General features: G+C 49.7%; 1 protein-coding gene across 2 annotated transcripts in view; it reads left to right on the top strand.

Moving 5' to 3' along the window:
• Positions 1-10,202: 10,202 nt before the first annotated feature.
• The window catches only part of LOC120390195 (IgGFc-binding protein-like), a 30,041-nt gene continuing 13,371 nt past the window's right edge, over positions 10,203-26,872 (top strand). For both annotated transcript variants that reach the window (XM_039512612.1, XM_039512613.1), the window contains exons 1-8: positions 10,203-10,265; positions 11,445-11,521; positions 12,702-13,970; positions 15,050-15,378; positions 18,515-19,088; positions 20,383-20,981; positions 23,436-24,000; positions 26,184-26,779. In XM_039512612.1, the coding sequence (XP_039368546.1) occupies positions 11,467-11,521; positions 12,702-13,970; positions 15,050-15,378; positions 18,515-19,088; positions 20,383-20,981; positions 23,436-24,000; positions 26,184-26,779 (3,987 nt within the window). In that variant the 5' untranslated portion in view covers positions 10,203-10,265; positions 11,445-11,466. The remainder of the gene's footprint in view (positions 10,266-11,444; positions 11,522-12,701; positions 13,971-15,049; positions 15,379-18,514; positions 19,089-20,382; positions 20,982-23,435; positions 24,001-26,183; positions 26,780-26,872) is intronic.

Below are 26,872 nucleotides of genomic sequence, written 5' to 3'. Positions count from 1 at the left end.
GGAGACACGGCTGTCCGACTGATCGATGGCTGGCACAAACAGGACAACACAAGAGTGCTTTCACTTAAAGCTAAACTTTACTAGTCTCAAGCACTTACACACGTCTGCAACACGTTAGTAACACACCCTCAACCCTCGATAATTACCGAAGCTGAGTGTGGCTCTCGAGTGGCACAGCGGCAGCCCGTCTGCTGGTGGGGAACACAAGATGCATCCAAAGAGAGAGACCAGTTCCAAAGAGTCCCCAAACAAGTCCCCCCCATCTCAAGCTTTTTCCCCTTATTTATACATTAGTAATAGAATGACATATCCCTTAAAGAAACCTTGTTAATAAGCAGTTTCAATCATCAAGCGAGAGGTTCCTTCTGATTATTGATTAACCAAGTGTGGGTTTTTCCAGAGTTTGCAGCCTTGAGACCCCAATAGACATTCCCGGGGTATATCCTACTCTTTTAAAATGCATGTATCAGCAATTTCAACACAATTCTCATCAGGAAGGATGCGGGGTCAAGCTGCCCTTTTTGTGGCAGCCAGAAATCCCTCTCCTCCTGCCTTGGTCAAGCTGCGATTGCTGAATGGCCAATTTACAGCTTGCTGACTAGGCCACCTTTAACAATAAGCCATAGTGGTTTCAAGCACTTTACTGGTTTGCCAACGTCTCCCTGTACAGTATAATTATAGTACGAACAAATGAAAAAAGTAAGCTTTAGTTCTAAACATCGAGACTACATTTTATTTTTGCACTTCATGTATTGTTCTTCACTTTTATTTATCGTTTTCTCCATATACTCAGGATACAGATGCCAAAATTAAAACTCTCAGGCTTAGAGTGAAGTAAGATCAAAGCCGAAGGCTACTAGCATCAAGACTGACACTCCTCCCCTAAGTGGCCAAGATTCATGCTCTCAGTACAGTTGGATGCACCCAACAGGGCTATAATGACAGGATTCCATTAGAGAGATGAGGTGGGTGATTTTGACCAGGTCCCCGGGGTGCAACCTGGACTGTGGGACCGCTGAGCCCTCCAAACCCACCAGCCTGAGCTGCCTCTCACACTGTGATGCTATGACAAGCTACAAGCCTCTGGCAGGCACTGCACTTACAGCCATCCCCAGGCAGGGACACACCCAGCTGGGTTACATGAACGATCTCCCAGCCACTCCTGAATCATCAATAGGGAGGCTGCAGCCAATTCCCCCCAGCTCCCCAGTTTTTCATCCCAGGACTGTACTGTCTTGCACTGGTCGAAAGCCGGGCCAGTGTAAGCTCATTACCCAGTTCGCCACTTCTTCAGAGGAAAGGGGACATGCACCAGTCTTTGTAATTTAAGCTGAGATCCCCCAAGCACTTCCAAGTAAAACATGCTGTTTTCGGCAAAATATAAAACAGATTCTTAGATTTTAAGTGATTATAAGTAGCAGGTGTAGAGATCAGAGTTTGTTACTTAAGGTACTGGTTAAAAGATAGGAAACAAAGGGTAGGAATAAATGGTCAGTTTTCAGAATGGAGAGAGGTAAATAGTGGCGTTCCCTAGGGGTCTGTAATGGGATCAATACTATTCAACATGTTCATAAATTATCTGAAAAAAGGGGTTAAACAGTGAGGTGGCAAAGCTTGCAGATGATACAAAACTACTCGGAATAGTTAAGTCAAGAACAGACTGTGAAGAGTTACAAAGGAATCTCTCAAAACTGGGTGACGGGGCAACAAACTGGTAGGTGAAATTCAGTGTTGATAAATGCAAAGTAACGCACATTGGAAAACATAATCCCAACCTTACATATAAACTAATGGGGTCTAAAGTAACAGTTATTACTCAACAAGAAAGATCTTGGAGTCATTGTGGATAGTTCTCTGAAAAAGTCCACTCAATGTGCAGCAGCAGTCAAAAAAGCTAAAAGAATGTTGGGAATCATTAGGAAAGGGATAGATAAGACAGAACATATCATATTGCCTCTATATAAATCCACGATATGCCCACATCTTGAATACTGCATGCAGTTCTGGTCGCCCTATCTCAAAAAAGATATATTTGAATTGGAAAAGGTACAGAAAAGGGCAAAAAAATGATTAGGGGTATGGAACATATCCCATATGAAGAGAGATTTATAAGACTGGGACTGTTCAGCTTAGAAAAGAGATGCCGGGGTGGGGGAGGGATAATCAAAGTGTATAAAATCATGACTGGTGTGGAGAAAGTAAATAAAAAAATGTTACTGACTCCTTCTCATAACACAAGAACTAGGGTTACCTGATTAAATTAATAGGTAGCAGATTTAAAACAAACAAAAGGAAGTATTTCTTCACACAATGCACAGTCAACCTGTGGAAGTGGTTGCCAGGGGATGGTGTGAAGGCCAAAACTATAACGGCATTCAAAAAAGTATTAGGTAAGTTCATGCAGGATAGGGCCATCCATGGTTATTAGCCAAGAGGGTCAGCATCCCAATGCCATGCTCCAGGTGTCGCTAAACAGTACCCCCTCCTGCACCCCAATTCCCTGCCTCAACCCACAGCCCCCTACTGCACTCCGAATCCCTCAGCCCCACCACCCAGCTTGGAGTGCCCTCCTGTACCCCAAACCCCTCATTCCCAGCCCCATCCCAGAACCTGCACCACTAGCTGGAGCCCTCACCCCCTCCCACACCCCAACTCCTTACCCCAGCCCAGAGCTACCTCGCACACCCTGAACCCCTCATTTCTGGCCCCACCCCAGAGCCCACTCTCCTAGTTAAAGCCCTCATCCCCTCCCACACCCCAATCCTCTGCCCCAGCCCAGTGAAAGTGAGTGAGGATGGGGGAGAGCGAGCCACTGAGGGAGAGGGAATGTAGTGAGTGGGGGCGGGGCCTCGGGAAAGGGGCAGGGATAGGGTGTTCGGTTTTGTGCAATTAGAAAGTTGGCAACCCTCTGGCCGGTGCAGCTTCACTCCCCAGCTCAGCTCAGCTCCAGCTCCAGCTCCAGCTCCAGCTCCAGCTCCAGCTCCAGCTCTCTCCTTACCTTGCCCTGCTCTGGCCCCCAGCGCGGCTTCACTCCCCAGCTCAGCTCCAGCTCCTGCTCCAGCTCTCTCCTTACCTCGCGCTGCTCTGGCCCCTGGCAGCTCCAGCTCACAGGGAGGACAGGACCCTGCACTCCTGACACCCTCATTGGCCTACCTGCCCTGTCAATCAGGATGACATGGAGCATTGGCCTCTCCCCCTTGCCCCTGGAGACTGTCAGTCTCAGGGTCCTGAGTTCTCATTGACCCTTCGCCTTTCTTTGCTACTGGGAGAGGGCCAACCACAAACCCCCTAGGGGTCAGTGAGGGGCCAGCAGTCCCCTGACACTAGCAAACAAGGCCCCACCAGGAGGTGGATTTCCCCCCCTCTCGGCAGGGAAGCTGAGTGCTGACCCCAGCGGGAGACCAAGGGGTTGGGAGGTGTGGGGAGAGAGGATTGGGGAAGTAACTGGGGGCTCTCTCATGTGGGGAATGACCCAGGAGGTCAGCCGGAACCAGAACCAGAACGGTCCGTGCTTTAACCTTCATTCCCCGCTGCTTCCCTAAGGCCGTTCAGCTTCTGTAGCCAGGTGGCTAATTAAGGGTGACCTTGTTTTGCAAAAGCTGCTGGGGCCACTGTAAATGCTCCCTGAGAGCCGTGCTCCATGAAGGGCCATACGCGGTTGCCGCAGGTGTCTGGCGTGGCTGGGTTCGCTGCAGGGGCCATGGAGAGAGACATGGGTCGCTGGTGCCAAAGGTCCAGAGTCAGAGCCAGGGAGGCCATGGGCCTGTCCTTATGGGGTGCGGCCTACTCAAGGGGTCACTCCATGGACATTGATTCCAGTGTGGGGCACAGACCAGACTCTGTGAGTCCATGACACGTGCACTGCCTTTTGCATGAATTGTCTGTCTAGTCTAGTTAGAAAGTAACCTTTATAGGGCACTGACCATCTCCAACTGTGTCTGGGCAGCACCTGGTGCAACAGGGCCCTGATCTCAGCTGGGGCAGGGATTGTCTGTCACCGTGGGTCCATGAAGCGCCCAGTGCGGCGGGGTCCTGATCTCAGCTGGGGCAGGGATTGTCTGTCGGCCTGGGTCCATGCAGCGCCCAGTGCAACGGGGCCCTGATTGCAGCTGGGGCAGGGATCGTCTCTCGCCGGGGGTCCATGCAGCGCCCAGTGCAATGGGGCCCTGGTCTCAGCTGGGGCAGGGATCGTCTGTCGCCATGGGTCCATGCAATGCCCAGTGCAACGGGGCCGTGATCTCAGCTGGGGCAGGGATTGTCTGTCACCGTGGGTCCATGCAGCGCCCAGTGCAACGGGGTCCTGATCAATTATTAAACTGGTGCCCCTGTGCCTGATCTGCTCTTAGCACACAAATATAAGCATACAGTATTGGAAAACAAACCAGTTTAACTTAATTAAGCACACTGTAATGCTGATGCACTAGCACTAAAGAAGTAGCCCTATAGAAAAAATTCTGATTTGACAGAATGATGCAAATAATATAATTTTTTTAATTTGTCAGAATTTTATTGGAAATTTATATGAAGAGGTATTGAAACAAAGATTTGTTTTTAATTAAAAGCAATCTTTCTGGCTTTACTGCTAGGTAAAGCACAAAGTGACCAAAATGAAGTCAGCACAGAATCATTTCATCTAGATTAAGGTAGCACAGAAATGTTACAGAAGTCCTATTGTGCCTTATTTTTGTTTGGAAAGACATTGGCAATAGCAGCACATTCACATGATAAAATACATGATAAATCACTGTCTCTAAAGTTCCATCAAAAACTGACATTTTCACAGCTCTAGCATGATCTGCTGTACAGAGTCTTCTTTAACTCATATTAACTATGTATTTACTTTATGAAAGTTGGAGAAAACATTGTGAAAATGTAAAACATTGGCTGCCCAACTAAAAAGCAGGAGAATCTTAGTACAACATATTGTCAGTCTGTAGCAGGGTCGCAACCTTTTTCAGAAGTGGTGTGCCAAGTTCACTAAAATTTAGGTTTCTCGTGCAGTAATACATTTTAACATTTGTAGAAGGTCTCTCTCTATGTCTATATTATATAAATAAACTATTGTTATTATCTGAGGTCCTGCTCAGGCCACTGCCAGCTGAGTAAATGACTGGAACCCTAGACAAGGATCCAGGGCCCTGCTCAGCCCACTGCTGGTCTGGGGTTCTGACCACCAACTCCTGCCACCCAGGATCCCGCCCAGACTGGCAGCAGACTGAGACACTCAACCCCAGCCCGCTGCCGGCTGAATGAATGGAACCCCAGGCTGACAGCAGGTTGAGTGGTTCAGCGGCCTGCTCAGCTCTCTGCAGTCTGGGGGTCCTTGGGGGTCCCCAGGCCAGGAGCAGGTGCTGAGCAGCCAGAACCCCAGAGCAGTGATGGGCTGAGAAAATCAGCTCACCTGTCACCTTTGGCATGTGTGTTATACACTAGTAAGGAGATGAGCATATTACAGTTGTTGGAGGGCTCTATCAGGAGTAACAGGCTATAGGAAAGTCAGTCAACATTTTTGTTTCTCTGATGGCCTCAAACCAAACCTGTCACTAATAATTGTCAACAACTTAATTTTCTGTTTTTGGCTAAGATATTAATTTTTAAAAAATATTGAAATTGGATTCAGGATTGTTAGCAAGAATTTTGGCAAACAAAGTTGTTAAATGACAATCTAAATGGCACCAGCCTGCTGGTCCAACAGCTGCAGTAGACCCCAAAATCCACCTCTTGGGGTGCAGAGTGGCAACAGCAGCAGCAAACCCTCAGGTCCAATCACACGCCAATGGGCACCACCACCAGCCTTACGGACCATGGTGAAGTTAGCACAGCATCTGATCTCAGGGACAGGTCACCCATGGAGCCACAGCAGCTCATCCTGCCCTGTGCAGCTCCCCCCAGATGAGATGGATCGCTGGCAGCTGCCAGGTGACCAGATCCAGATGTCCTGATTTTATAGGGCCAGTCCCGATATTGGGGCTTTGTCTCCACCTAGAGTGACCAGACAGCAAGTGTGAAAAATCAGGACAGGGGTGAGGATGGCCTATATAAGAAAAAGACCCCAAAATTGGGACTGGCCCTATAAAATAGGATATCTGCTCACCCTACCCCAAGCCGCTGTCCTGATTTTTCACACATCTGGCTAACCCCAGCCCAGCCCTGTGTGACATTCCAATCCTGGCTCACTGCGAGGAAGTGAGTTACTTTCATTTTCATTCCTCAACAGGCATCCAGCCTCCTCCCCCCACCTACCCCCCAGCACCTCACCCAACCCAGCCCTGACGGAGGGGAGGGAGGAGAGAGAGAGGATGCAAAATGGATGTTATGGGGACAACAAAGGATACTGGTTGCAGAGCCTGCCTCACCTCACTTCAGCCAGGGAGAAAGAGTCAAACTCACAGGTGAGCTTCCCAGAGACCCCAGCAGCCAATCTCTCTAGGACCCAGCAGCCCTGCTCTTACATGCTCCACTGCTTCCCTTCTGTCCTGGCTCCGGCAGAGTGGTGCCCCCAGACCTAGTGGTGCCCTAGGCGACTGCCTATTCTGCCTATGCCTAAGGACGGCCCTGGTCCTGATCTCAGCTGGGGCAGGGTCTGTCTCTCCCTGTGTATCTGGGCAGCGCCTGGTGCTGTTACCTCAGAGGGGTGTGGTGTGAGAAATACTGACTGACTATAGGTACAGTTAAAAACAACAAGTAAGTGTATTGAGGGAATAAGTACAATACAGGGAAGGGGTTAAGCATGAATAAAACAGCGGCTATGGAAAACTAACACAAAACAGTGAAACAGCAGCTTTAAAACAGGAGTATGAAGCTCAGACCCAAAATCACCCTGGGGCAATCAACCGTATAAAACCCCGACTAAGAGATCCCTAATTATCTCGCTATCAGCACGCCTGCAGTGGCAGTGAAATCCAGGACCTGCACTCGTTGGGTAATCGAAACCCGCAGAGGAGGAGCACTGGAGAGTCCCACGATGTCACTCGGGAAGGAAGAAGAGGACTGAGAACCCTCCGGTGGTGTCGTCCCCAGGAACAGGAACAAGTAAGGTGCTGTACGGCTTCTTCTTTCTTCTCTTCACTTCAGGAACGATGGTCTCCTCCGACCACGCACTGATGCTGCAAAGACCTGAACCGCGCACGCAGTCACTAGGGTGGCCTGTGCCACTTGTCTGTGGTCACAGTTCTTTTATGCAGTTTGTGGTGGGAAAACATGGTACAGTCCCAGCAAAGGCGGGAAACAGTGTGAGGTAAAATTGTTCTTGAGATCGCTCAGTGGTGGGAAAAACCAGTTTGATCAAGTTATAACTAGGCCAGGAGGACAGGGCACAAAGGGGGTGACAAGATGGAGTTCACAAAATGGTGGGTCAGACTCCATTTTGAATTGCTGCTGTATCCTTACCAATTACATATTGGGTTTAACATACACATATTTTAATAAGCTATAACAGTATAACAAATCACACCCAACAGCGCAACGGGGCCCTGATCTCAGCTGGGGCAAGGATTGTCTGTCATCGTGGGTCCATGCAGCACCTAGCGCAGCGGGGCCCTGATCTCAGCTGGGGCAGGGACTGACTGTCTCTCATTGTGTGTCTGGATAGTGCCTGGCACTGCTAGGCGCTGCCCAATCTCAGCTGGGGTTGCCAACTTTCTAATTTCTGAAAACTGGACCACCCTGCCCAACCTCTTCCCCCTGCATCCCCCCTCCGCTTCCCCTGAGTCCCTGCCCCCTCTTCCCTCAAAGCCCTGCCTCTTACCTGCTCCTCTCCCCCCGTTGCTTGTGGCTTTCCCTGCTACTGTGCTGCTTTAATGTGTATCCCTCCGCACTTGAACTGTGACATAAGAGTCACAGAGAAATAAATTCAGGCCTGGTGTAAGCAAGCGACCTGTCCCTAGGAGTTAACAGCCTCGGATCTGAATTTGGCCTCTTTGCTTTAAGAGGAGGCCTAACAAGCAGCTTCCCCTCCCAGCGGCACCTCTCTAAACCTGGGGCAACTGCAACGTGAGCAGCCCCAAGGGACTTGCAAACCCCAGACCCAGCAGGCTGCCTGGGAGAGCAGGTCAGAAGAGCATCGCAGCCACACAGGAGCAGCCAAGCAGCGCCGCTGATGAGCTAAGATATGGCCCCCCTGCCCAGCAGCCTCCCGCCTCCCTCTACGCTGCCTGCCCAGCAGCCTCCTTCCCTCCTCACCCCGGAGCTGCCTGAGAGCATGGCCGGGGGAAGTGCTGGCTGGCCAGGCAGTTCGCATTCCTTCCCTCCCAGGGAATGTCCCATACCCTGCTCGGCATGGGCCCCCCCACTCTGTCCTCTGTCACAGCCCCGCGGGACCAGGGGACCCTCCGCAGGCAAGCCGCCGAAGGCAGCCGCCTGCCATGCTTGGGGCGGCAAAATGCCTAGAGCCGCCCCTGGTCCTGCAAACCGGGCGCCCCAAAGGGGCCGCCTGAGCTGGTGCATGTGTGCTGCCGCAGGAGCCGCCTCTTCCGGGCTGGGCAACAGGCTGCCACTCCCGCAGCCCCTGCACTTGGTAACTGGACTTTTAGTGGCTCGTCAGTACATCTGACTGGACACTGCCAGGTCCCCTTTTTGACTGGACTTTTTGGCCGAAAACTGGACACCTGGCAACCCTAGCTGGGACAGGGCCTTTCTCTCGCTGTGTGTCTGGACAGTGCCCGGCCATCATCTCAGTGGGGTCTGTAGGTGCTGCCATAACAGTATAGGCTGTTTAAAACCAGTACAACTCGCCTAACCACAGAGATTAACTTCTATGGGATGGTTGAGAAAAGGGGCCATATGTCCTTGTTTGTATTACAGGGGAACATTAGCTCCTGTGATTACAGGGCCATTCTGCTAAGTGTTGTGCATAGCAAGAGACAGGTCATCAGGATTTTAACAATCTAAAGAGACTAAGGGTGGTGGGAGGAAAGTGAGGGGAAGGCCACACAGCAGCAGTGCCAGAAGTAGAAGCTAGGAGTCCTAGTCGAGTGTGTATCCACTGGTCCGCACTGCCTTCCAGACACAGGGGGACTAATATTCCCACTGGCCAGCCAGGGAAACTGAGTCACATAGCGATTTAAATCTGTGGCAGATCTGGAATTAAACCCAGAGCCTCTCGGCACTAGTCTATATGCACAAAGCCATGATTCCTCTTGATAGTCCCACAGGGCTGCAAGAAGGGGGGCATTATCTGTTATCTTTCTTGCATCATATAATTATTTCACTTTTTGCTACTTCTACATTTTTTCTTTTCCATTCCCTATTTTTTCTTTCTTTTCACTTTTTCCACTTTGTTGTCATTTATTTTTCTGCTGTTTTAAAATCTATTACTATTGTTTCTATGACTTGGCTTTTCCCTGGGGGTAGCATCTGTTTCCACTCCCTCCTGGCAAACAACCACCAGACGTCTTGACTCTGGGCCATCCTGAGGATAAACCGCACCCAGCTTTCCCTGCAGCTGCAAGGGGAATCCCGCTTGTCCCCTTTGCAGATTCCTGAATGTATGGCTGGCTCCTTAGCAAACTTGTTGCTCAATTCCCTGGCCACTAAACTCCTAATTTGTTTTGGATCTAAGAAACTGAGCAGCTCTGTAGGTGCATCTGAAATTCACAAGTTCAGCCAGCGCTGGGCTAGTTAATTCTGTCTGTGTCCTGGTACACAATAAATGAGAAAGACAACGTGGGTGAGGTAATATCTTTTATTGGACCAACTTCTGCTGGTGAAAGAGACGAGCTTTCCCAGACCTGAAGAAGAGCTCTGTGTAAGCTCAAAAGCGTGTCTCTTTCACTGACAGACATTGGTACAATAATAGATATTCCCTTGCCCATCTTGTCTCTCTAATGTCCTGCTACAAGAACACTACGAACCCAATAAATAACTCATTCTCAGCTCGCTATTAACGATCAAATAACTGGCATGGCTTATGTGGTGGGAGTGGTTTTTTGGAACATCAGAAGAAAGTCAATAAACCCACTTCTCTCCCCCTGGTTAATTACAGCTGGCCTCCTGATGGCCAGACATGAGTCACTCAAAGCCTTCATGAAGCAAGAGGCCAGGCTGCTACTCGCTTCCTATTTGGATCCAGCAGGTGATGGCGAAAGTCCAGTCCCAGTGGAGCCGAGGGAACCTTTCCCAGTTAGCTCATCATCACAAGGATTTGGCATTTGGTCCCTATATAAAGGGAAGAATCAGAAGCAGAGCTACAGGCAGAGGGAGAGGGACAAAGTGGACAGCTGCCTCTTCTCCTCCACCTTTGCTGCGATAAGTCAGAGGGGCTGGAGGTAAGTGCGCCGGCGGTGTCTTGTTCTGGTTCAGCAGCTGCTGCTGTTTGTTGAGAGGCTGATTGTAACTAATCCATCCAGACCAGGATCCTGCTGCTGATCTTGAGCCAGGCAGCTCCAGGAGAAGGGACCTGAACCCTCCCAAACAGATCTGCCTAGAGAGGACATTTCCCCCTGGTGCCGGCTCATGAGCGGTTGGCTTGTGTCCTAGATTGTGAGGCCCCCAGTCCTACCTGGCATGACGATGGCAGGGTTTGTTATCAACAGACATGTCTAAGCCTTTGGCAAGTCCTGCCGAGTGCTTTGCCTTGATTAGGTCATGTGGCAGTGTGTTCCACAGGCTGATTGTGCCTTAAGGAAAAACTGTTTTTTTGCCCCTTGAATCGCTCTTCAGTTTGTCCGCTGGCTTGGAGAAAGGCGGTGGGCTAGACTCCTGGCCTGGGACTCTGGACTCCTGGGTTCTCGTCCTGGCTGCACTGCTAGTTGACTTTAGGGAAAGTCACTTCCTCTGTCTGTGTCTCAGTTTCCCTGTGTAGAAAATAGAGATAATGCTCACAGCTGCCTTTGTAAAGTGCTTTGAGTGCCACAGGTGAAGAACTAGGTATGATGCTTCCTAAAGGGGCGCTAGTGGTTAGGGCACTAACCTATCTCTTAGGTGCAATGGCATCAAGTACTTACTAAGCTACAGACTTCCTGGGTGTCCTTCAGCAACTCACGCAGCCTCCCTGTGTACTGGGGACACCTGCACTTCCCTGTACCCCCAGGGCAAGCACCATGATCACTGGGAGGTGCTTTGCTAATGGAAGGCCACATAAGTATCTAAGCTACAGAATAACATCTAGTGCTGTTCACCAGTAGATCTCAAACCGTTTCACAAAGGAGGGCAGTATCATTATCCCTCTTGTACAGATGGGAAACTGAGGCACGGGGTGGGGCATGACTTACCCAAAGTCACCTGACCAGTGGCAGGAATAGAACCTAGGACTCACACCCTCTAGCCCGGCATGCTACTCATCAGCCAACATTGCCTCTGCCAGAGCAGCTAAGTCTGCGATAAAAACCAGACCACGGGTGGACATTTCTTCCCAGCCTCAGGGGCTGCAGCAGGGAATCTCGGCCCTGGGCTGTTTCTGTGCAGCGCGCTGTGTGCTCTCCATTAATTCGAGATGTGTCTTCCAGCTGCTGAACAGTGCGCTCGGACATGGGGTTCGGAAAGGCCAAGCTGCTCCTGTGGGCCAGGATGGTCGTGCTCTGGGGTGAGTGATTCAGGGCTCACAAAGGCGCCTCTGTCTGTTTGTTCGCAGCATGACAAGCTGATCACCTAACTGTGGGTGACGCCCAGAAGTTTGGGGCCATGTAGATAGAACCCAGGAGTCCTGACAGGGCTCGCCATGCTGCAGGGAGCAGGGTGGGAGATCCATAGGGGGCGCTGTGCTGCAGGGAGCAGGGTGGAGCTCCATAGGGGGTGCTGTGCTGCAGGGAACAGGGTGGGGGCTCCGTAGGGGGTGCTGTGTTGCAGGGAGCAGGGTGGGAGCTCCGTAGGGGGCGCTGTGCTGCAGGGAGCGGGGTGGGAGCTCTGTAGGGGGCGCTGTGCTGCAGGGAGCAGGGTGGGAGCTCTGTAGGGGGCGTGGTGCTGCAGGGAGTTGGGGGGGAGGCTAAGCAGTGGTTTCTGTGCTCCAGGGATTGCGAAGGGGGCACTGTGCTGCGGGGAGTGAGGGGTGCTCTGTAGAGGGCATTGTGCTGTGGGGAGCAAGGTGGGAGGGCTTATTTGAGGTTGCGCTTCCCCTGCAGTCAGTGCTGATCCAAGTAGAGATGGAGATTAAACCCAGGTTGCCTGAGCCTCATCTAGGGCCTTGACCAGAAGACCTTGTTCCTCGTTTACCGATCTCTCCGAACGCTTGGCAATAACAGACAGCACGAGCCAGCAGGTCCTTGTGGATTGGTCTTAGTGCTTTAATTCACAGCAACGGCCACGACTGTCTTTATAAACCATTCAGCCTCCCTCGGCTCTATTCACTGCATGCTGAGTTGTAATGGCGCTGGCACCAAATGACAATAACCCCTTTCATCACAGCGTGTGATGGGCTCCTGTACCAATTTCCAAACAAGCCCCTTTGGGCTTTCCCCCACGCTGCCCTGTATGGTTGGCAGGAGGGCCCCACAAAGCTTCACAAAGCCAGCACATGCTCCACCTTCAAATCCTGCCACAAGAACTACAAAAATCTTGACAATGGTTACGCCGCTGGTCATCTGACAACCCACCATGCTGAGCGATGTCTCATTGGCTGTTCCCTGGTGCTCCACGTCTGTCTGTATACATCTGCGGTTGCTTTTCTTATGCCTAATTCACACACTCATCTTTTTGTTCTGTGGTCCATGATCAGTAATGCAACCCCTATAACAACAGCTGTCTTCTCCTTCCACTTGTGTCTCCAGGCATGCCTAACCTTCCTCTCAGTGTGGTATCTGGGGAAATTCTGGGGCCTTCCCCTCCGCGCCTTCTCGGAAGAGAATTCATCACAGCCTTCATGCAGAACGGCTTACAACAAACACTCAACAGCGACTTCCGGCTACTCATCACAGGCTACGCCCCGGCCACATTGATCACCATCTCCATGAAAAAGCCGGCGTTCAGGGTGCCTGTCCAGGTGAATGCTGGCCAGACCGCAACAGTGTTAATCCCAGCCCACGCTGAAATGGTAGGGGCCAAAATCTTCGACAACACAGTCGCTGTCCGTGCTGACAATGATGTCTCTGTCCTCTCACTCAACTCCAAACCCAACTCGGCCGACACCACCCCCGTCTACCCAGTGCAGAGCTTGGGAACAGAGTATTACATTGTCACACCGATCATGGGCACGGATCGCTTTGGAGAGTTTGCCATCGTGGCCTGGGAGGGCCCCACCACAGTTGATGTGCACCTGAAAGGGGCTGTCCTTTTTCAAGGAAAGACGCACCTCGGAGGGAGCAGGCTCACCATCAAGCTGGAGGCAAATCAGGCTGCCCAGCTTCAGAGCCCAGTGGACATATCTGGCACCAAAATCATTTCCCAGAAGCCTGTGGCTGTCTACGTTGGACACACCTGCGTGACAAGATCCAACCAGTGTGACCACGTGTCTGAGCAGCTCCTGCCTGTTTCCAGCTGGGGGACCACCTTCATCGTGCCCCCGTTGTCCTTTGAGATGCAGGGTGATATCGTCTATGTCTCCACCTCCCAAGCAACTGAGGTGGAAGTTCAAGTTGGGATGAGCAAGAGCAGCATGAGGCTGCTAGCTGAGAATGCTGTGCAGTACAGAACCCCTAGCTCCAATGCCTTGTACTTCTCCGCTAGCGCTGGGATCCAAGTCATCTTTTTCTGTGATGGTGGCACCAAAGGAAACATCAGATACGACCCCTTCTTCATGGCCATCCCAGCCATCTCGAGCTATTGCCAGTCCTATCACATCTACGGGCACAACGAGTTTGAGAACTACGCGCTGATCATCGTCAAGACATTGGAGTCCGCTGGGGTCACCGTTGATAAGAGACCACTGCGTAATGTCCTGTGGAAGCCAGTTCCAGGCACAGAATATTCTTGGGCTGAATACAGCCTTGGCAAAGGGTTCCAGGTCCATAACGTGGAGCACGCCAGCTCCCCCTTTGGCCTCCTGAGCTTTGGGATCGGAAACCAGAAGGCGTACGGCTCCCCAGCCATTTGTGCCAGCGGTGAGTATGGTGTCATGGATTCTGTCCACCTCTCCCTAGCACCCTCCTTCTCTCCCTTGATTCAGCCTAAGGATAGTTCTCTATAAATATGTCAAAGAGATAAACACCAGGGTGGGAGAGGAGTCATTTAAGGGTCAATGCTGGCAGAAGAACAAATGCAAGTTTAGGCTTGAAATTAAATTAAGGTTTCTAACCACCAGAGGAGTGAAGTTCTGGAACAGCTTCCCAAGGGGAGCAGTGGGGACAAAAAGCCTAACTTGTTTTGAGACTGAGCTTGATACTTTTATGGAGGGGATGGTATGATGAGACTGCCCACAATGACATGTGGCCCATCAATGACTGCTGATAGCAAATGTCTCCAACGGCCGGTGATGGGAGACTAGATGAGGAGGGCTCTAGGTTATGACACAGAATTATTTTCCAGGCGTCTGGCTAGTGCATCTTGCCCACACACACAGGGTCTAACTGATCACCATATTTGGGGTTGGGAAGGAATTTTCCCCTAGGTCAGATTGGCAGAGACTGTGGGGGGGTTTCACCTTTCCCTGCAGCATGGGGCACAGGTCACTTGCTGTTTTGAACTAGAGTAAAAGGCAGATTCTCTGTCCCTTGAAGTCTTTAAATCAAGATTTGAGGCTGTCAGTAACTCAGACACAGGTTAGGAGTTGGTAGGTGAGGTTCTGTGGCCTGTGATGTGCAGGAGTTTGGACTAGATGATCATAGAAGATTAGGGTTGGAAGGGACCTCAGGAGGTATCTAGTCCAACCCTCTGCTCAAAGCAGGACCAATCCCCAGACACATTTTTACCCCAGTTCCCTAAACGGCGACCTCAAGGATTGAATTTACAACCCTGGGTTTAGCAGGCCAATGTGCAAACCACTGAGCTATCCCTCCCAACAATCTCTTTTGGCCTTGAAGTCTATGAGTTAGAGGGAGCTACAGTTACTCAGTTCCATCTGGATCAGCCCTTGGGTTCTGTTGGCCATCCCATGCCTGGCACCCCAGCTGGTTCTGTTGAACACAGGGGCCATGTCAGGCCTCACTCCCCAGCAAAATCCATTGGAGATTGTTTTTTTCAGATCCATGCAGAACACTGAATTGCCGGGAGAAGGAAACATGCAGGATTAAGAATGGCCAGGCAATATGCTTCCATGACTACATGGGAACCTGCCAGGGGTCCCTGACCTCCCAGTACTACACCTTTGATGGTCTGACCATGGATATCCAAGACACCTGCACCTATACCATCGCCAAGTACTGTGGCCATGACCCCACCCTGGAGCCCTTCATCATCAAGGAGAAAAACAGCAACATGGGGAAACAGGACAGTTCCAACCTTGGGTTGACCACCATCCATGTCTATGGCTACAACATCTCCATCTACAAGGGAGAGAGTGGAGAAGTCAGGGTGAGTTGTCTGGCTCAGTTCACTTTTTCACATATAATTAGAAGTGGGCATATTTTTTTGGATAAATACTTTATTGAACAAAAGAGGCAGTTTCAGTCAATCGAAAACTAGTCATGAATTTGACACAGGTGGTTTTAGCTAGTTACAAAATGGCTGAAGGATTTGCTGCATGGCCAGTTTTTAGCCCACTCTTTAGGGTTCTTAGTTGGGAAACAAAAGACCCGTGTTCAAATCCTACCTCTGGAACAGGCCCCAAATGCTCCTTAGCAATTCCGCAAAAATTCATATTCGGTTCAATACGAACCACTTTTTCTTTTTTGCAGCCGGCACCAAACTGAAAAATCAGCTACTCATCCCATTCTATAATACAGTGTTGTTCTGTAAGTAGCCCTCCACCCAAACTGTTTGGGAGTGAAAAACTGTGGAGGTGGAGACAGCTGAGCAAAAATCAGCATTTCAGTCCCCCGTGGAAAGTCTGCATGTTTTAATGTTTACTGCCATTGCAAATTGAGATGAAGTTGAAATATCAAAATTTTCATGCAACGAAAGTTCCCAAACATTTTGATTTGGAAATGTCACATTTCTAATGTTTCAAAGTTCTCTGGAATCCACATGCATGTGCACATTGTCTAGAAACTTAGTATGTTTGTTTGAGGCTGGGGGTAGGGACAGTGGTGTGAATTTGTAGTTTGCCCATAAGAACAGCCATACTGGGTCAGACTAATGGGCCACCTAGACAGGTATCCTTTCTCTGACAGTGACCAGTGCCAGATACTTCTGGAAGTTTGAGGTTTTAGAGACACTGGAGCATAGGGCTGCGTCCCTGACCCTCGTGGCTAATAGCCACTGATGGCCCTATCCTTCATGAACTTTTAGCAGATTCTTTGTTGAACCCAGTTATACTTTTGAACTGCACAACATCCCCTGGCAACAAGTTCCACACATTAACTGTGTGTTGTGTGAAGAGGTACTTCCTCTTATTTGCATTAAACCTGCTGCCTGTTAATTTCATCAGGTGACCCTCGGTTTTTGTGTTATCTGACGGGGTAAATAACACTTCTTTGCTCACTTTCTCCGCACCAGTCAGGATTTTATAGACCTCTACCATAGAATCATAGAATCTCAGGGTTGGAAGGGACCTCAGGAGGTCATCTAGTCCAACCCCCTGCTCAAAGCAGGACCAAACCCAACTAAATCATCCCAGCCAGGGCTTTGTCAAGCCTGACCTTAAAAACCTCTAAGGAAGGAAAAAAAACAGGAGTACTTGTGGCACCTTAAAGACTAACAAATTTATTGTAGCATGAGCTATAGAATGGAACACACAGACAGGAGATATTTATACATACAGAGAACATGAAAAGGTGGAAGTATGCATACCAACAGGCAGAGTCTAATCAATTGAGATGAGCTATCGTTAGCAGGAGGAAAAAAAACTTTTTGAAGTGATAATTAAGATGGCCCATAGAAGGTGTGAGGAGAACTTAACATAGGGAAATAGAATCAATTGGTGTAATGACCCAACCATTCCCAGTCTTTATTTAGACCACAGTTAATGGTATCTAGTTTGCATATTAATTCAAGTTCAGCAGTCTCTCTTTGGAGATTCCACTACCTCCCTAGGTAACCCATTCCAGTTCTTCACCACCCTACTAGTGAAAACGTTTTTCCTAATGTCCAACCTAAACCTCCCCCTCTGCAACTTGAGACCATTACTCCTTGTTCTGTCATCTTCTACCACTGAGAACAGTCTAGATCCATCCTCTTTGGAACCCCCTTTCAGGTAGTTGAAAGCAGCTATCAAATCCCCCCTCATTCTTCTCTTCTGCAGACTAAACAATCCCAGTTCCCTCAGCCTCTCCTCATAAGTCATGTGCTCCAGCCCCCTAATCATTTCTGTTGCCCTCCGCAGGACTCTCTCCAATTTGTCCACATCCTTCTTGTAGTGTGGGACCCTCCTTAGTCTTCTCTTTTCCAAACTGAACAGCCCCAGTCTTTTAATCTCTCCTCCAGTAGAAGCTGTTCCACATCCCTAATCGTTTTTGTTTCCCTGCTCTGCACCTTTCCCAATTCCAATATACCTTTATTGAGATGGGGCAACCAGATCTGTGCAGAGGGATTCCAGAACCAAAGGGCTGGTCTCTCTGTTATGCTTCTCCTTGTATCATGTTTTCGTGCACACCCGCAGCTCAAACTATGGTACTGAATTGCCCTAAATTGAGCTTACCTGGTTGAATCTGACCTCAGGTGGGGTCCAGCTCCCAGTTCCAGGCTGAGCAGAGCAGTGTGGCCTAGTGGCTAAAGCATTCAAAAGACCTGAGTGTTATTGTTGGCATTGCCTGCTGAGTGATGGTGAGTGAGTCACTTCTCTGCTATGTGATCCAGTTTTCCCTTCTGTAAAATGGGGATTATGACACAGGCCCCCTTAGAAATGCACTTGAAGATCTACTACTGAAAAAGCATGATGTAAGAACTAGTGACCATTACTTTAACTTTTTATGTCTTGGTTTTGAGACATTTAAATTTAGCCACAGTCTAGATTCTGGAAGGGCACAAGGAAGCGCTGGGTAATCTTAACCCTGCATTCACAAAGTTTTTTGGTAATAATAATTGGAGATATACCAATCTCCTAGAACTGGAAGGGGCCTTGAAAGGTCATCAAGTCCAGCCCCCTGCCTTTGCTAGCAGGACCAATTTTTGCCCCAGATCCCTAAGTGGCCCCCTCAAGGATTGAACTCACAATCCTGGATTTAGCAGGCCAATGCTCAAACCACTGAACTATCCCTCCCTACAGAAAAAAAAATTAAGGATGTGGAAGGCTTCTTGAAAACTGTGCTTTACTCCAGGGTTCCTGCTCTCCTAATTCCCACAGAGACCCGACCATACCTTCTTCCAGGCTGCGAAGCCCTTCCCAGCAGCAGCCCTTAAAGCTGTCCCCAAAGTGTAGCTGGAGAAGACTCCATCGCCCAGACCCTCAGCCACTAATTTGGCAGTGAATTTCCCTTGTCTTGTGCCTTGGTTGGTTTTTTGGATATTTGTGGCAGTGAATCGTTACCCAGAGAGCTCACAGTGGCAGTAAGAGCAGGTGTCGTGGAAAGAGCAATAATGCCTCCGTTTCTTCCCCCTTCTCTTTCGTTAGTTAAATGACAAGAGCGTCCGCCTGCCGGTCACCCTGGAGGCTGGGAAAATCAAGCTCTCCCAGAGCGAGAGACGTCCCGTCCTGCAGACGGATTTTGGGCTCCAGGTGCGGTATGACAGCGACTGGGCTGTGATTGTGACTCTCGCCAGCAGCTATTTTGGGAGCACTTGCGGGCTGTGTGGGAACTTCAACGGTGACACTGACGATGAAGAGACGCTCTCCAATGGCACCAAAGCCTCTTCCGTCCTGGCCTGGCTTGATAGCTGGAGAGTGGAAGACTCAGACCCCTCCTGCAGGGATTCCTGCCAGGGGAAATGTCCGGTGTGTGAGGAGAGCAAGAGGCAGCTCTATGGGGGGGACAGTCACTGTGGGGGGATCAGCAAAGCGCCAGGAGGGCCCTTCAGAGAGTGTCACCCCAGAGTGAACCCCGACGAGTTCTTCCACAGCTGCGTCTACAACGTGTGTCTGAATGAGGGCGACAAGAGCATCCTGTGCCAGGCGCTGGAGGCCTACGCGGACGTCTGCCGGGAGCACGGAGTCACTGTCTACGACTGGAGGACGCCCTCCGGCTGTGGTGAGCGCAGCATCTTGTTTTCCTTATTGATATGGGAGGGAATAGGGCTAGTCTGTCGTTTTCCCCTGTTGACGGGGGGGGGGGGGAGGGATGTGAGTGTGGGGAGGGAATGTGCAGGATCCCGGGGCATTGCGGTCACCACTGACATTGAGGGAAGAGCGCCTTCTGCTGAGCTTCTGCCCTGCCCCCTGCAGCATGGCACCCACGGCTGAACCTCCTGCCCTGCCCCCTGCTGCATGGCTCCCCTGCCCCCTACTGCACGTCTCCCCCTACTAAACTCCCTGCCCCGCCCGCTGCAGCACAGCGCCCCCTACTGAACCCCCTGCACCAACCCCTGCAGCACAGCACCCACGACTGAACCCCCTGCACCAACCCCTGCAGCACAGCTCCCGTGCCCCCTGCAGCACAGCGCCCCCTACTGAACCCCCTGCCCCACCCCCTGCAGCACAGCACCCATGACTGAACCCCCTGCACCAACCCCTGCAGCACAGCTCCCCTGCCCCCTGCAGCACAGCGCCCCTACTGAACCCCTGCCCCACCCCTGCAGCACAGCACCCATGACTGAACCCCCTGCCGCATCCCCTGCAGCACAGCTCCCTGCCCCTGCAGCACAGCGCCCCTACTGAACCCCTGCTCCACCCCCTGCAGCACAGCACCCACGACTGAACCCCCTGCACCAACCCCTGCAGCACGGCTCCCCCGCCCCCGGTGCACGGCTCCCCCTACTGAACTCCCTGCCCCGCCCCCTGCAGCACGGCTCCCCTGCGTCCTGCAGCACAGCACCCCCTACTGAACCCCCTGCCTCATCCCCTGCAGCACGGCACCCACGACTGAACCCCCTGCACCAACCCCTGCAACATGGCTCCCCCGCCCCCTGCAGCACAGGGCCCCCTACTTAACCCACACCCCGACCTGTGTAGCACGGCGCGCCCTAGTGAGCCCATCACCACTATTTCCTGTGGCACCATGTCCCTCTCTGAGCCCCTTGCCCTGCTTCCTACAGTTATTTTTACACCCAATCTCTGCTTCTCCTTAGCTGCTGAGATCTGCCTGGCTCCTAGTGCCAGGAGCTTTGGCTGCAGACACGCAGAGAACAGTGAATATTGTGCATGACCTTTCATTGTCTGCATATGGGAATTAATTCCCTGGCCCATCCCTGTTGGCTCGTACAGCATCCTGCAAGGTGGATAATGCACTGGCTGCTGCTCAGATGTACGAATCTGTCTGTAGCACTCACTGTGTCTAGTAGGTTATTTAGTTCACTGCAATCTCCCTCTCTCTGACCCCCTGACAGTCCTGCCCTGCCCTGAGAACAGCCACTACGAGGCCTGTGGGAATGCCTGCCCAGCCAGCTGCTCTGACCGAACTGCCCCCTCCTCCTGCCGGGAGCCCTGCGCGGAGACCTGCCAGTGTAACGATGGTTACGTCCTCAGCGCTGGCCAGTGCGTCCCCATGGGGAGCTGTGGATGCGACTATAACGGCCGATACTACAAACCCAGCGAGGAGTTCTGGGCTGATGAGAACTGCCGCTCTCGGTGCAGGTGTAACCCGAGACTGGGCACAGTAGTTTGCCAGGAAACCAGCTGCAAGAGCAATGAAAGATGCGTCATTGTGAACGGTGCCCACCGCTGTAAAGCAACTACCTACTCCACCTGCATAGGTACTGGAGACCCTCACTACACCACCTTTGATGGGAAGAAGTATGATTTCCAAGGCACCTGCATCTACCAGTTCGCAGCTCTCTGCTCCGAGGACACCACACTCACCCCTTTCAACGTCAAAGTGGAGAACAACAACCGAGGCAGCAAGGCCGTGTCCTTCACCAAAACAGTGACCTTAGAGGTCTACAACGTGACCATCAGCATGAGCCAGGATCATCCACGCAAGATGCAGGTAGGGATGCAGAGGGATTATTGGGATCGCTTGCAGGGCTGAAATCTTGCTGTCTAGTGTATATCCAGAAAACACAACTCAGATGGTTTCCATCTTCCCATACCAGAGTTTGAACTAGCTGAATATTTTCACATACAAATATTTGGTTGAAAAATGACCTATTTTCGGTGGGAAGAAATTCATGAAAATGATTACATTTAGGGTGGAATTATTTGGTTTTTGAAAAACTGTTTGACGAGCACTAGAAATGCAAACTGGATCCACTTTGTTTTTCATCTTCCTTTCTTTTTTATTATCACATTTGGTCCCCTTTGTTTCAGGTTGCTCATCCTCTCTGCCACTGTCATTGAAATGTGGGGCTATGTGGGACCTTGAGAGGTCCATCTGAGTCAACCTTTTGTTTCAAAGTGTCATTTTGAAATGATGTTCCAAATGTTTTGTTCAACCTGATCAAACATGCCAGGGGTTCATTTCTGTGAGAAAACCTGGACAATTCAGTTGCAGTTTAAAACCAACTGAATTTGGGGTGTATTTTTTTGGTTCAACCTCCGAACACTGCTGTTAACACTCAGAGGAGAATCTACCGAGTGTTTGATCCAAATGTCCAAGCTCCTGAGTTCTGCAGCCCTTGTGCCATCAGCAAAATTCTTTGTCTTCGCCCTGACACCCTGGAGAAGAGGAGAGGCTAGCCAAGTCCTTTCAGCAAACTCTGAGGTCCCAAATGGTGCCCTCAGTTGTTATACCCTATTTGAGGGTTCACGAGAGGAAGACAGCCCTATTATTTCTATTGGATTTCCCAAATGAGCTCCTGGGTTTCAGCTCTCTCCACTTCTCTGTTGTTTCTATCAGTCTCCAGTAGCTGGTGCCAAGCTGTCCTTCAGTGGCTCAAGAACATGAGTACCAACGTCAGGCAGACTGCTAAGGGCACAGACCACAAACTGGTTGTGAGTTCTGTACTTAGATTTCACCCACCAAGTGTAAACTCCACACACACTACAACAGCCTAACCATGGAGTCACAGCCAGTCCCTGTGGGTACTCCAGTCTGTCTGCTACCTTGTGATAGATGGTCCCTTACACCAAAAATCACAACCACATTCAGGCTGCTGCCACTCCCAAAGGACCTGTCACTTATCCCAGGTAGCCAATCCTATAAACTATCTAAAGATTTATTATAAAGGAAACTAGGGAGTTATTGCTAAGGTTAAAGCAGGTAAACATAGATACACAAACGAATTACAATCTTAACTTTCAAAAGGTAATAGAAGCTGTTGTAATAAGCAAGTTCTATGTCCTCTAGGCTAAGCGAACCCAGGCTAAGCACTGGGGATCTCTTGCTTATACCTAGTAAACCTTGCCCCTCAGAGTCCAAGCAGCATAAAGATACAGGTCCTTCTTTTTAGGGGGTTTTATCCCCAACGTCCTTTACAGATTCAGCTGATGGGAAGAATCTATTTGCATGACTCACCTTCGGCGGGGGGAGGAGGAGAGGAGGGGAGCAGGGCAGGTGCCAAAGTCGGTGTAGTATCGACAGGCCTTCCGTGTTGGCCAGCACCTTTTGTTGGAGACCAGCACTTCACACTAGTTAATGTCACGCTCATGTCTGGTGATTTACACAGTAACAGAGGCTCACACTGCAAATGCTCAAATATTGCCTTACCATATGGGATACAGATGCTATAGGTAGATTAACGCAGGCAGCAACTCACAAGAATTCAACAGTCTAAATACTAAACACTTTCTTACAATTCTATCACCTCTTTCACCAATACTAACACTCCGGTGAACCAGACTGATTCCAGCTACATATGTGTCAGTATTCAACTGAGGCTTGGGGACCTTGGCATGATCTGCCAGCGTTGCACCTCCAGTGATGGGGGCTCCATGACCTCCCTTGGAAGCGTATTGCAGAGTTTAACACCCCTTCTTTTTCCTAATATCTAACCTCAATCTCCCTGCTGCAGATTAAGCCCATTGCTTTTTATCCATGCTTCTGTGGACATGGAGAACAATCCATCCCTGTCCTCTTTATAACAGTCCTTACCATATTTCAGGTAAGGTTCCCCCTCAGGTTCCCCCTCAGTCTTCTTTTCTCAAGACTCAACATGTCCAGTTTTTTACACAGGAGGATGGGAGCATGAAGCAGCCACACTACTAGTCCCAAGAGTCACCACCATAGCATTTTGGCATAGAAGTATTTCACATTTTGATTTTTCACAGACAACTTGAAATTTTCCCTGTGGAGTTAAAAAAAGAAAATGTGATTGGTTCTAGGCAGGTATCCCCCCTCTGGCTCCTAGATAAGCTTCTTGGAGCTCCCTGTGCAGAGTTTTATGAAACATTCAGTTCTTGAGGTAGGTGGTCCAGGCTGCTCCATCTAAGGATATGTGGAAGTATTGCAAGCTCTGTGCATGCAGGAATAGACCATTGACTGTCCATGCCATGTCTTTTCCAGGTGGATGGCGTTTTTGTGGACCTGCCCTTCTCCCACCAGCACAAGTTCAAGGCCTACATCAGTGGCGTTCATGGTTTCATCAAGACCGACTTCGATCTGAGAGTGAGCTTCGACTGGTACAGCTATGCCAGGGTCATCATACCCAATACGTACGCCAACGCTGTCTGTGGCCTCTGTGGCAATGCCAATCAGGACCCCAGCGACGATCTGACCATGAAGGATGGAACTCAGACATCTGATGAGATTCAGTTCGCCGACAGCTGGAAGGTTGGTGACGTCCCGGGGTGCTCGTCTAGCTGTACCGGGGACTGCTCAGTCTGCAGTGAGGCTCAGAAACAAACCTACAAGGGAGACCAGTATTGTGGGGTCCTCACCCGACAGAATGGGCCATTCAGACAGTGCCACGGGGCAATCGACCCAGCTCCCTTCTTTGATGATTGTGTCTTTGATACCTGCCACTACAAGGGTCATCGTGACACTCTGTGCAGCGCAATCAGTGCCTATGTGACAGCCTGCCAGGCCAGGGGCATCCGGATAGGGCAGTGGAGATCGGCCTCATTCTGCAGTAAGTGTCACTCCCTGAACATGTTGCTGTAAGTTTAATACAATCACAAACTGGCCAGCAAGCACATGCACCAACACCCTCTGCTGGGTGGAATCAGAACTGCTCACCCATGTGTCATAGGCAGAACCATTAAAAAAACAGGGGGAGTGGGAACATTTAATAAAATATTCCTAAATATTCAAGTTTGTTTGCATTTTGCAGTGCTCATAATGTAACAATTTTCCATTTTTTCCAATTTTCTTTGTGATTTTTTATTAGAATTTTGGACATTTCAAAATTTCTAATTTTAGACATTTCAAATTTTCATTTTTCCTTCTTTCTTGATCTCCTTTTGTTCTCTGTTTTTAGTCACAATGCAATAAAATGAATTATATCCAGGTTGTTTTTCTCCACTTTTCTTGTTTTCTCCCCCCCCTCCCTTTTATTACCCTGAAAATTTCAAAACTTCTCGAGTCAGAGTTTCATTTTTTCCTCTTATTTTTTCAAAGTAGAGCAAGTTTTGAAAAGTGGAATAAGGAAAAATGGGGGGGAAAGACACTAAGTTAGACATTATTCCTTGTACTGCATTCACTGGCAAAACAGGGAAATCAAAGATCTGACTATTTGAATTGTCAACACTTTAAACATTTTTAATTTTAATGAAAAATTGGAGAATTTAAAAAAACTAAAAGCTTTTTGTGAAAGCTTTTGGTTTTGAGAAAAACAACAACAACAACAACATTATTTCATCCAAAACAAGTTTTGAATGAACAATTTTAACCTAATACAAGTCCAATAAAAACAAAATCTCATGCCTGACAATCCTTCACCCCACAACATCAAGAGAAGGGGAAAATATAGAACTAGTCTGGAATTTTCCCCAAAAAGTGTTTGTTTGTTAATAATTGGAGATATACCAATCGCCTAGAACTGGAAGGGACCTTGAAAGGTCATCAAGTCCAGCCCCCTGCCTTCACTAGCAGGACCAATTTTTGCCCCAGATTCCTAAGTGGCCTTCTCAAGGATTGAACTCACAACCCTGGGTTTAGCAGGCCAATGCTCAAACCACTGAGCTATCCCTCCCCCCTTGGTCTTGTGCTGGTATTTAGCCTTAGATGGAGTTTACCACCTACTTTGGGCTGCATTCCCAAGCAACCCGACTCTGAGAAGACCCGGTCCCGGTGCGCCGGGGGCCGCTACCGGCCTCGCGGACCCCACCCGTTTACCTCTTAACGGTTTCACGCCCTCTTCAACTCTCTCTTCAAAGTTCTTTTCAACTTTCCCTTACGGTACTTGTTGACTTGTTGGGAAATGTCACTTTGCCAAAACCAAAACTATTTGAGAAAAAGAAAAGAAACAGTGCTGAAATTTTCAAAACATCTTGTTTCAACATTTTTTGAAATCAAAACTTTTATTTTCTTGAGTCAAATGACTTTTTGTTCTTAAATCTTAGTTCACTTATACCAAAAATGTTTATTTTTTTAAAAGGTCAAAATCTAAATGAAACATTTTGAAATGGTCAAAGCAGCATCTTTCAAGTGACCAGATCACAACTGGTTTCAGATTATTGCACTGTGACAATATTTCAGCTAAAGATTTCAGCTTTTTGCACTATTTCAAAAAGGGCCAAAATTCGGAATCTCAAACTCTTGCGGGAGGGAAAAATTGTTGTCTGCCCAGCGTTAGAGAAAACACGGACTGTGTCTTCAAAAATCAGATAAATCTAGTAGAGAACCACAGTCACACGACAATAACTTGCTAGGGATATGGTGATATCATGGTGTCATGACGAGGAAGAGTTAATGCACTTTGGTTGTCCTAATTGTTCATTTCCTTTGGGTTGCTTTTCAGTTTAACTTTAACTCTCAGTTTCCTGGGTTTACAATGCCTGGTGGTAGGATAATTGCAACACCCCTGCAATGCATTTTACCTTAATTACGGATATGTATTCTCAGCCTTAGAGCCATTTAACAAGTTCTGTCTAGTAACTGATATTATTATTGTTGTTGACTGCACCCTGCTCTAACCATTAGACTCTGCTCCACTTCCAGAGCTAGGAAGACAACTCAGTAGTCCTGGCTCCCAGTCCCCCTGCTCTAACCCACTAGACCCCACTGCCCTCCCAGAGCAGTAGGCACCATGTCTTTTCCCAGACTTCTTGGTGTTAACAGAGATCTGCATGCTCAATCCAATGTCTCCTGCAGGCCTCACCTGTCCCCGGAACTCTCACTACGAGTTCTGTGGGAGCAGCTGTCCTGCCACCTGCCACAGGCCCTCGGCTCCAGACAGCTGCGAGGAGCCCTGTGTGGAAGGGTGTTTCTGCGACGCCGGATTCATCCTCAGCGGAGACCGGTGCGTCCCCATCACGCAGTGTGGCTGTGTGCACCAGGGCAGGTACTACCAGAAGGGAGAAGAGTTCTACACCAGCGCCTCCTGCCAGGAGCGGTGCCGGTGCCAAGACAATGGGGTCGTCGAGTGCCAGGAGGCCTCCTGCAGAGCCAATGAGGAGTGCAAGGTGGAGAACGGAGTCCTGGGCTGCCACCCGATGGAGTATGGAATCAGTGTAGTCTCCGGTGACCCTCACTACATCTCATTTGATGGACAGGCCTTCGACATCCAGGGCTCTTGCGCTTACACCTTAGCCAAGGTCTGCAGCAGTGACCCCCGGCTGGTGGAATTTTCCGTGGTGGTTGAGAATGAGAGCATTGGTGGTGGCCGTGTGGCTCAGACGAGGGCAGTGGTGGTCTCTGTGCATGGTTACACCATCTCCCTGGAGAGGGGGAGGAAGTGGAAGGTGGAGGTAAGTCCCTGCTTGAGATTAGTCTCATTGAAGCCAACTGAGTGACTCACACCATTTGTGATCCTGACGTGTGTGTGTGTGTGTGTGTGTGTG

Source organism: Mauremys reevesii, linkage group 24, assembly GCF_016161935.1.
Source record: "Mauremys reevesii isolate NIE-2019 linkage group 24, ASM1616193v1, whole genome shotgun sequence".
Classification (NCBI taxonomy): domain Eukaryota; kingdom Metazoa; phylum Chordata; order Testudines; family Geoemydidae; genus Mauremys; species Mauremys reevesii.
This window is presented reverse-complemented; position numbering and strand designations above follow the sequence as displayed.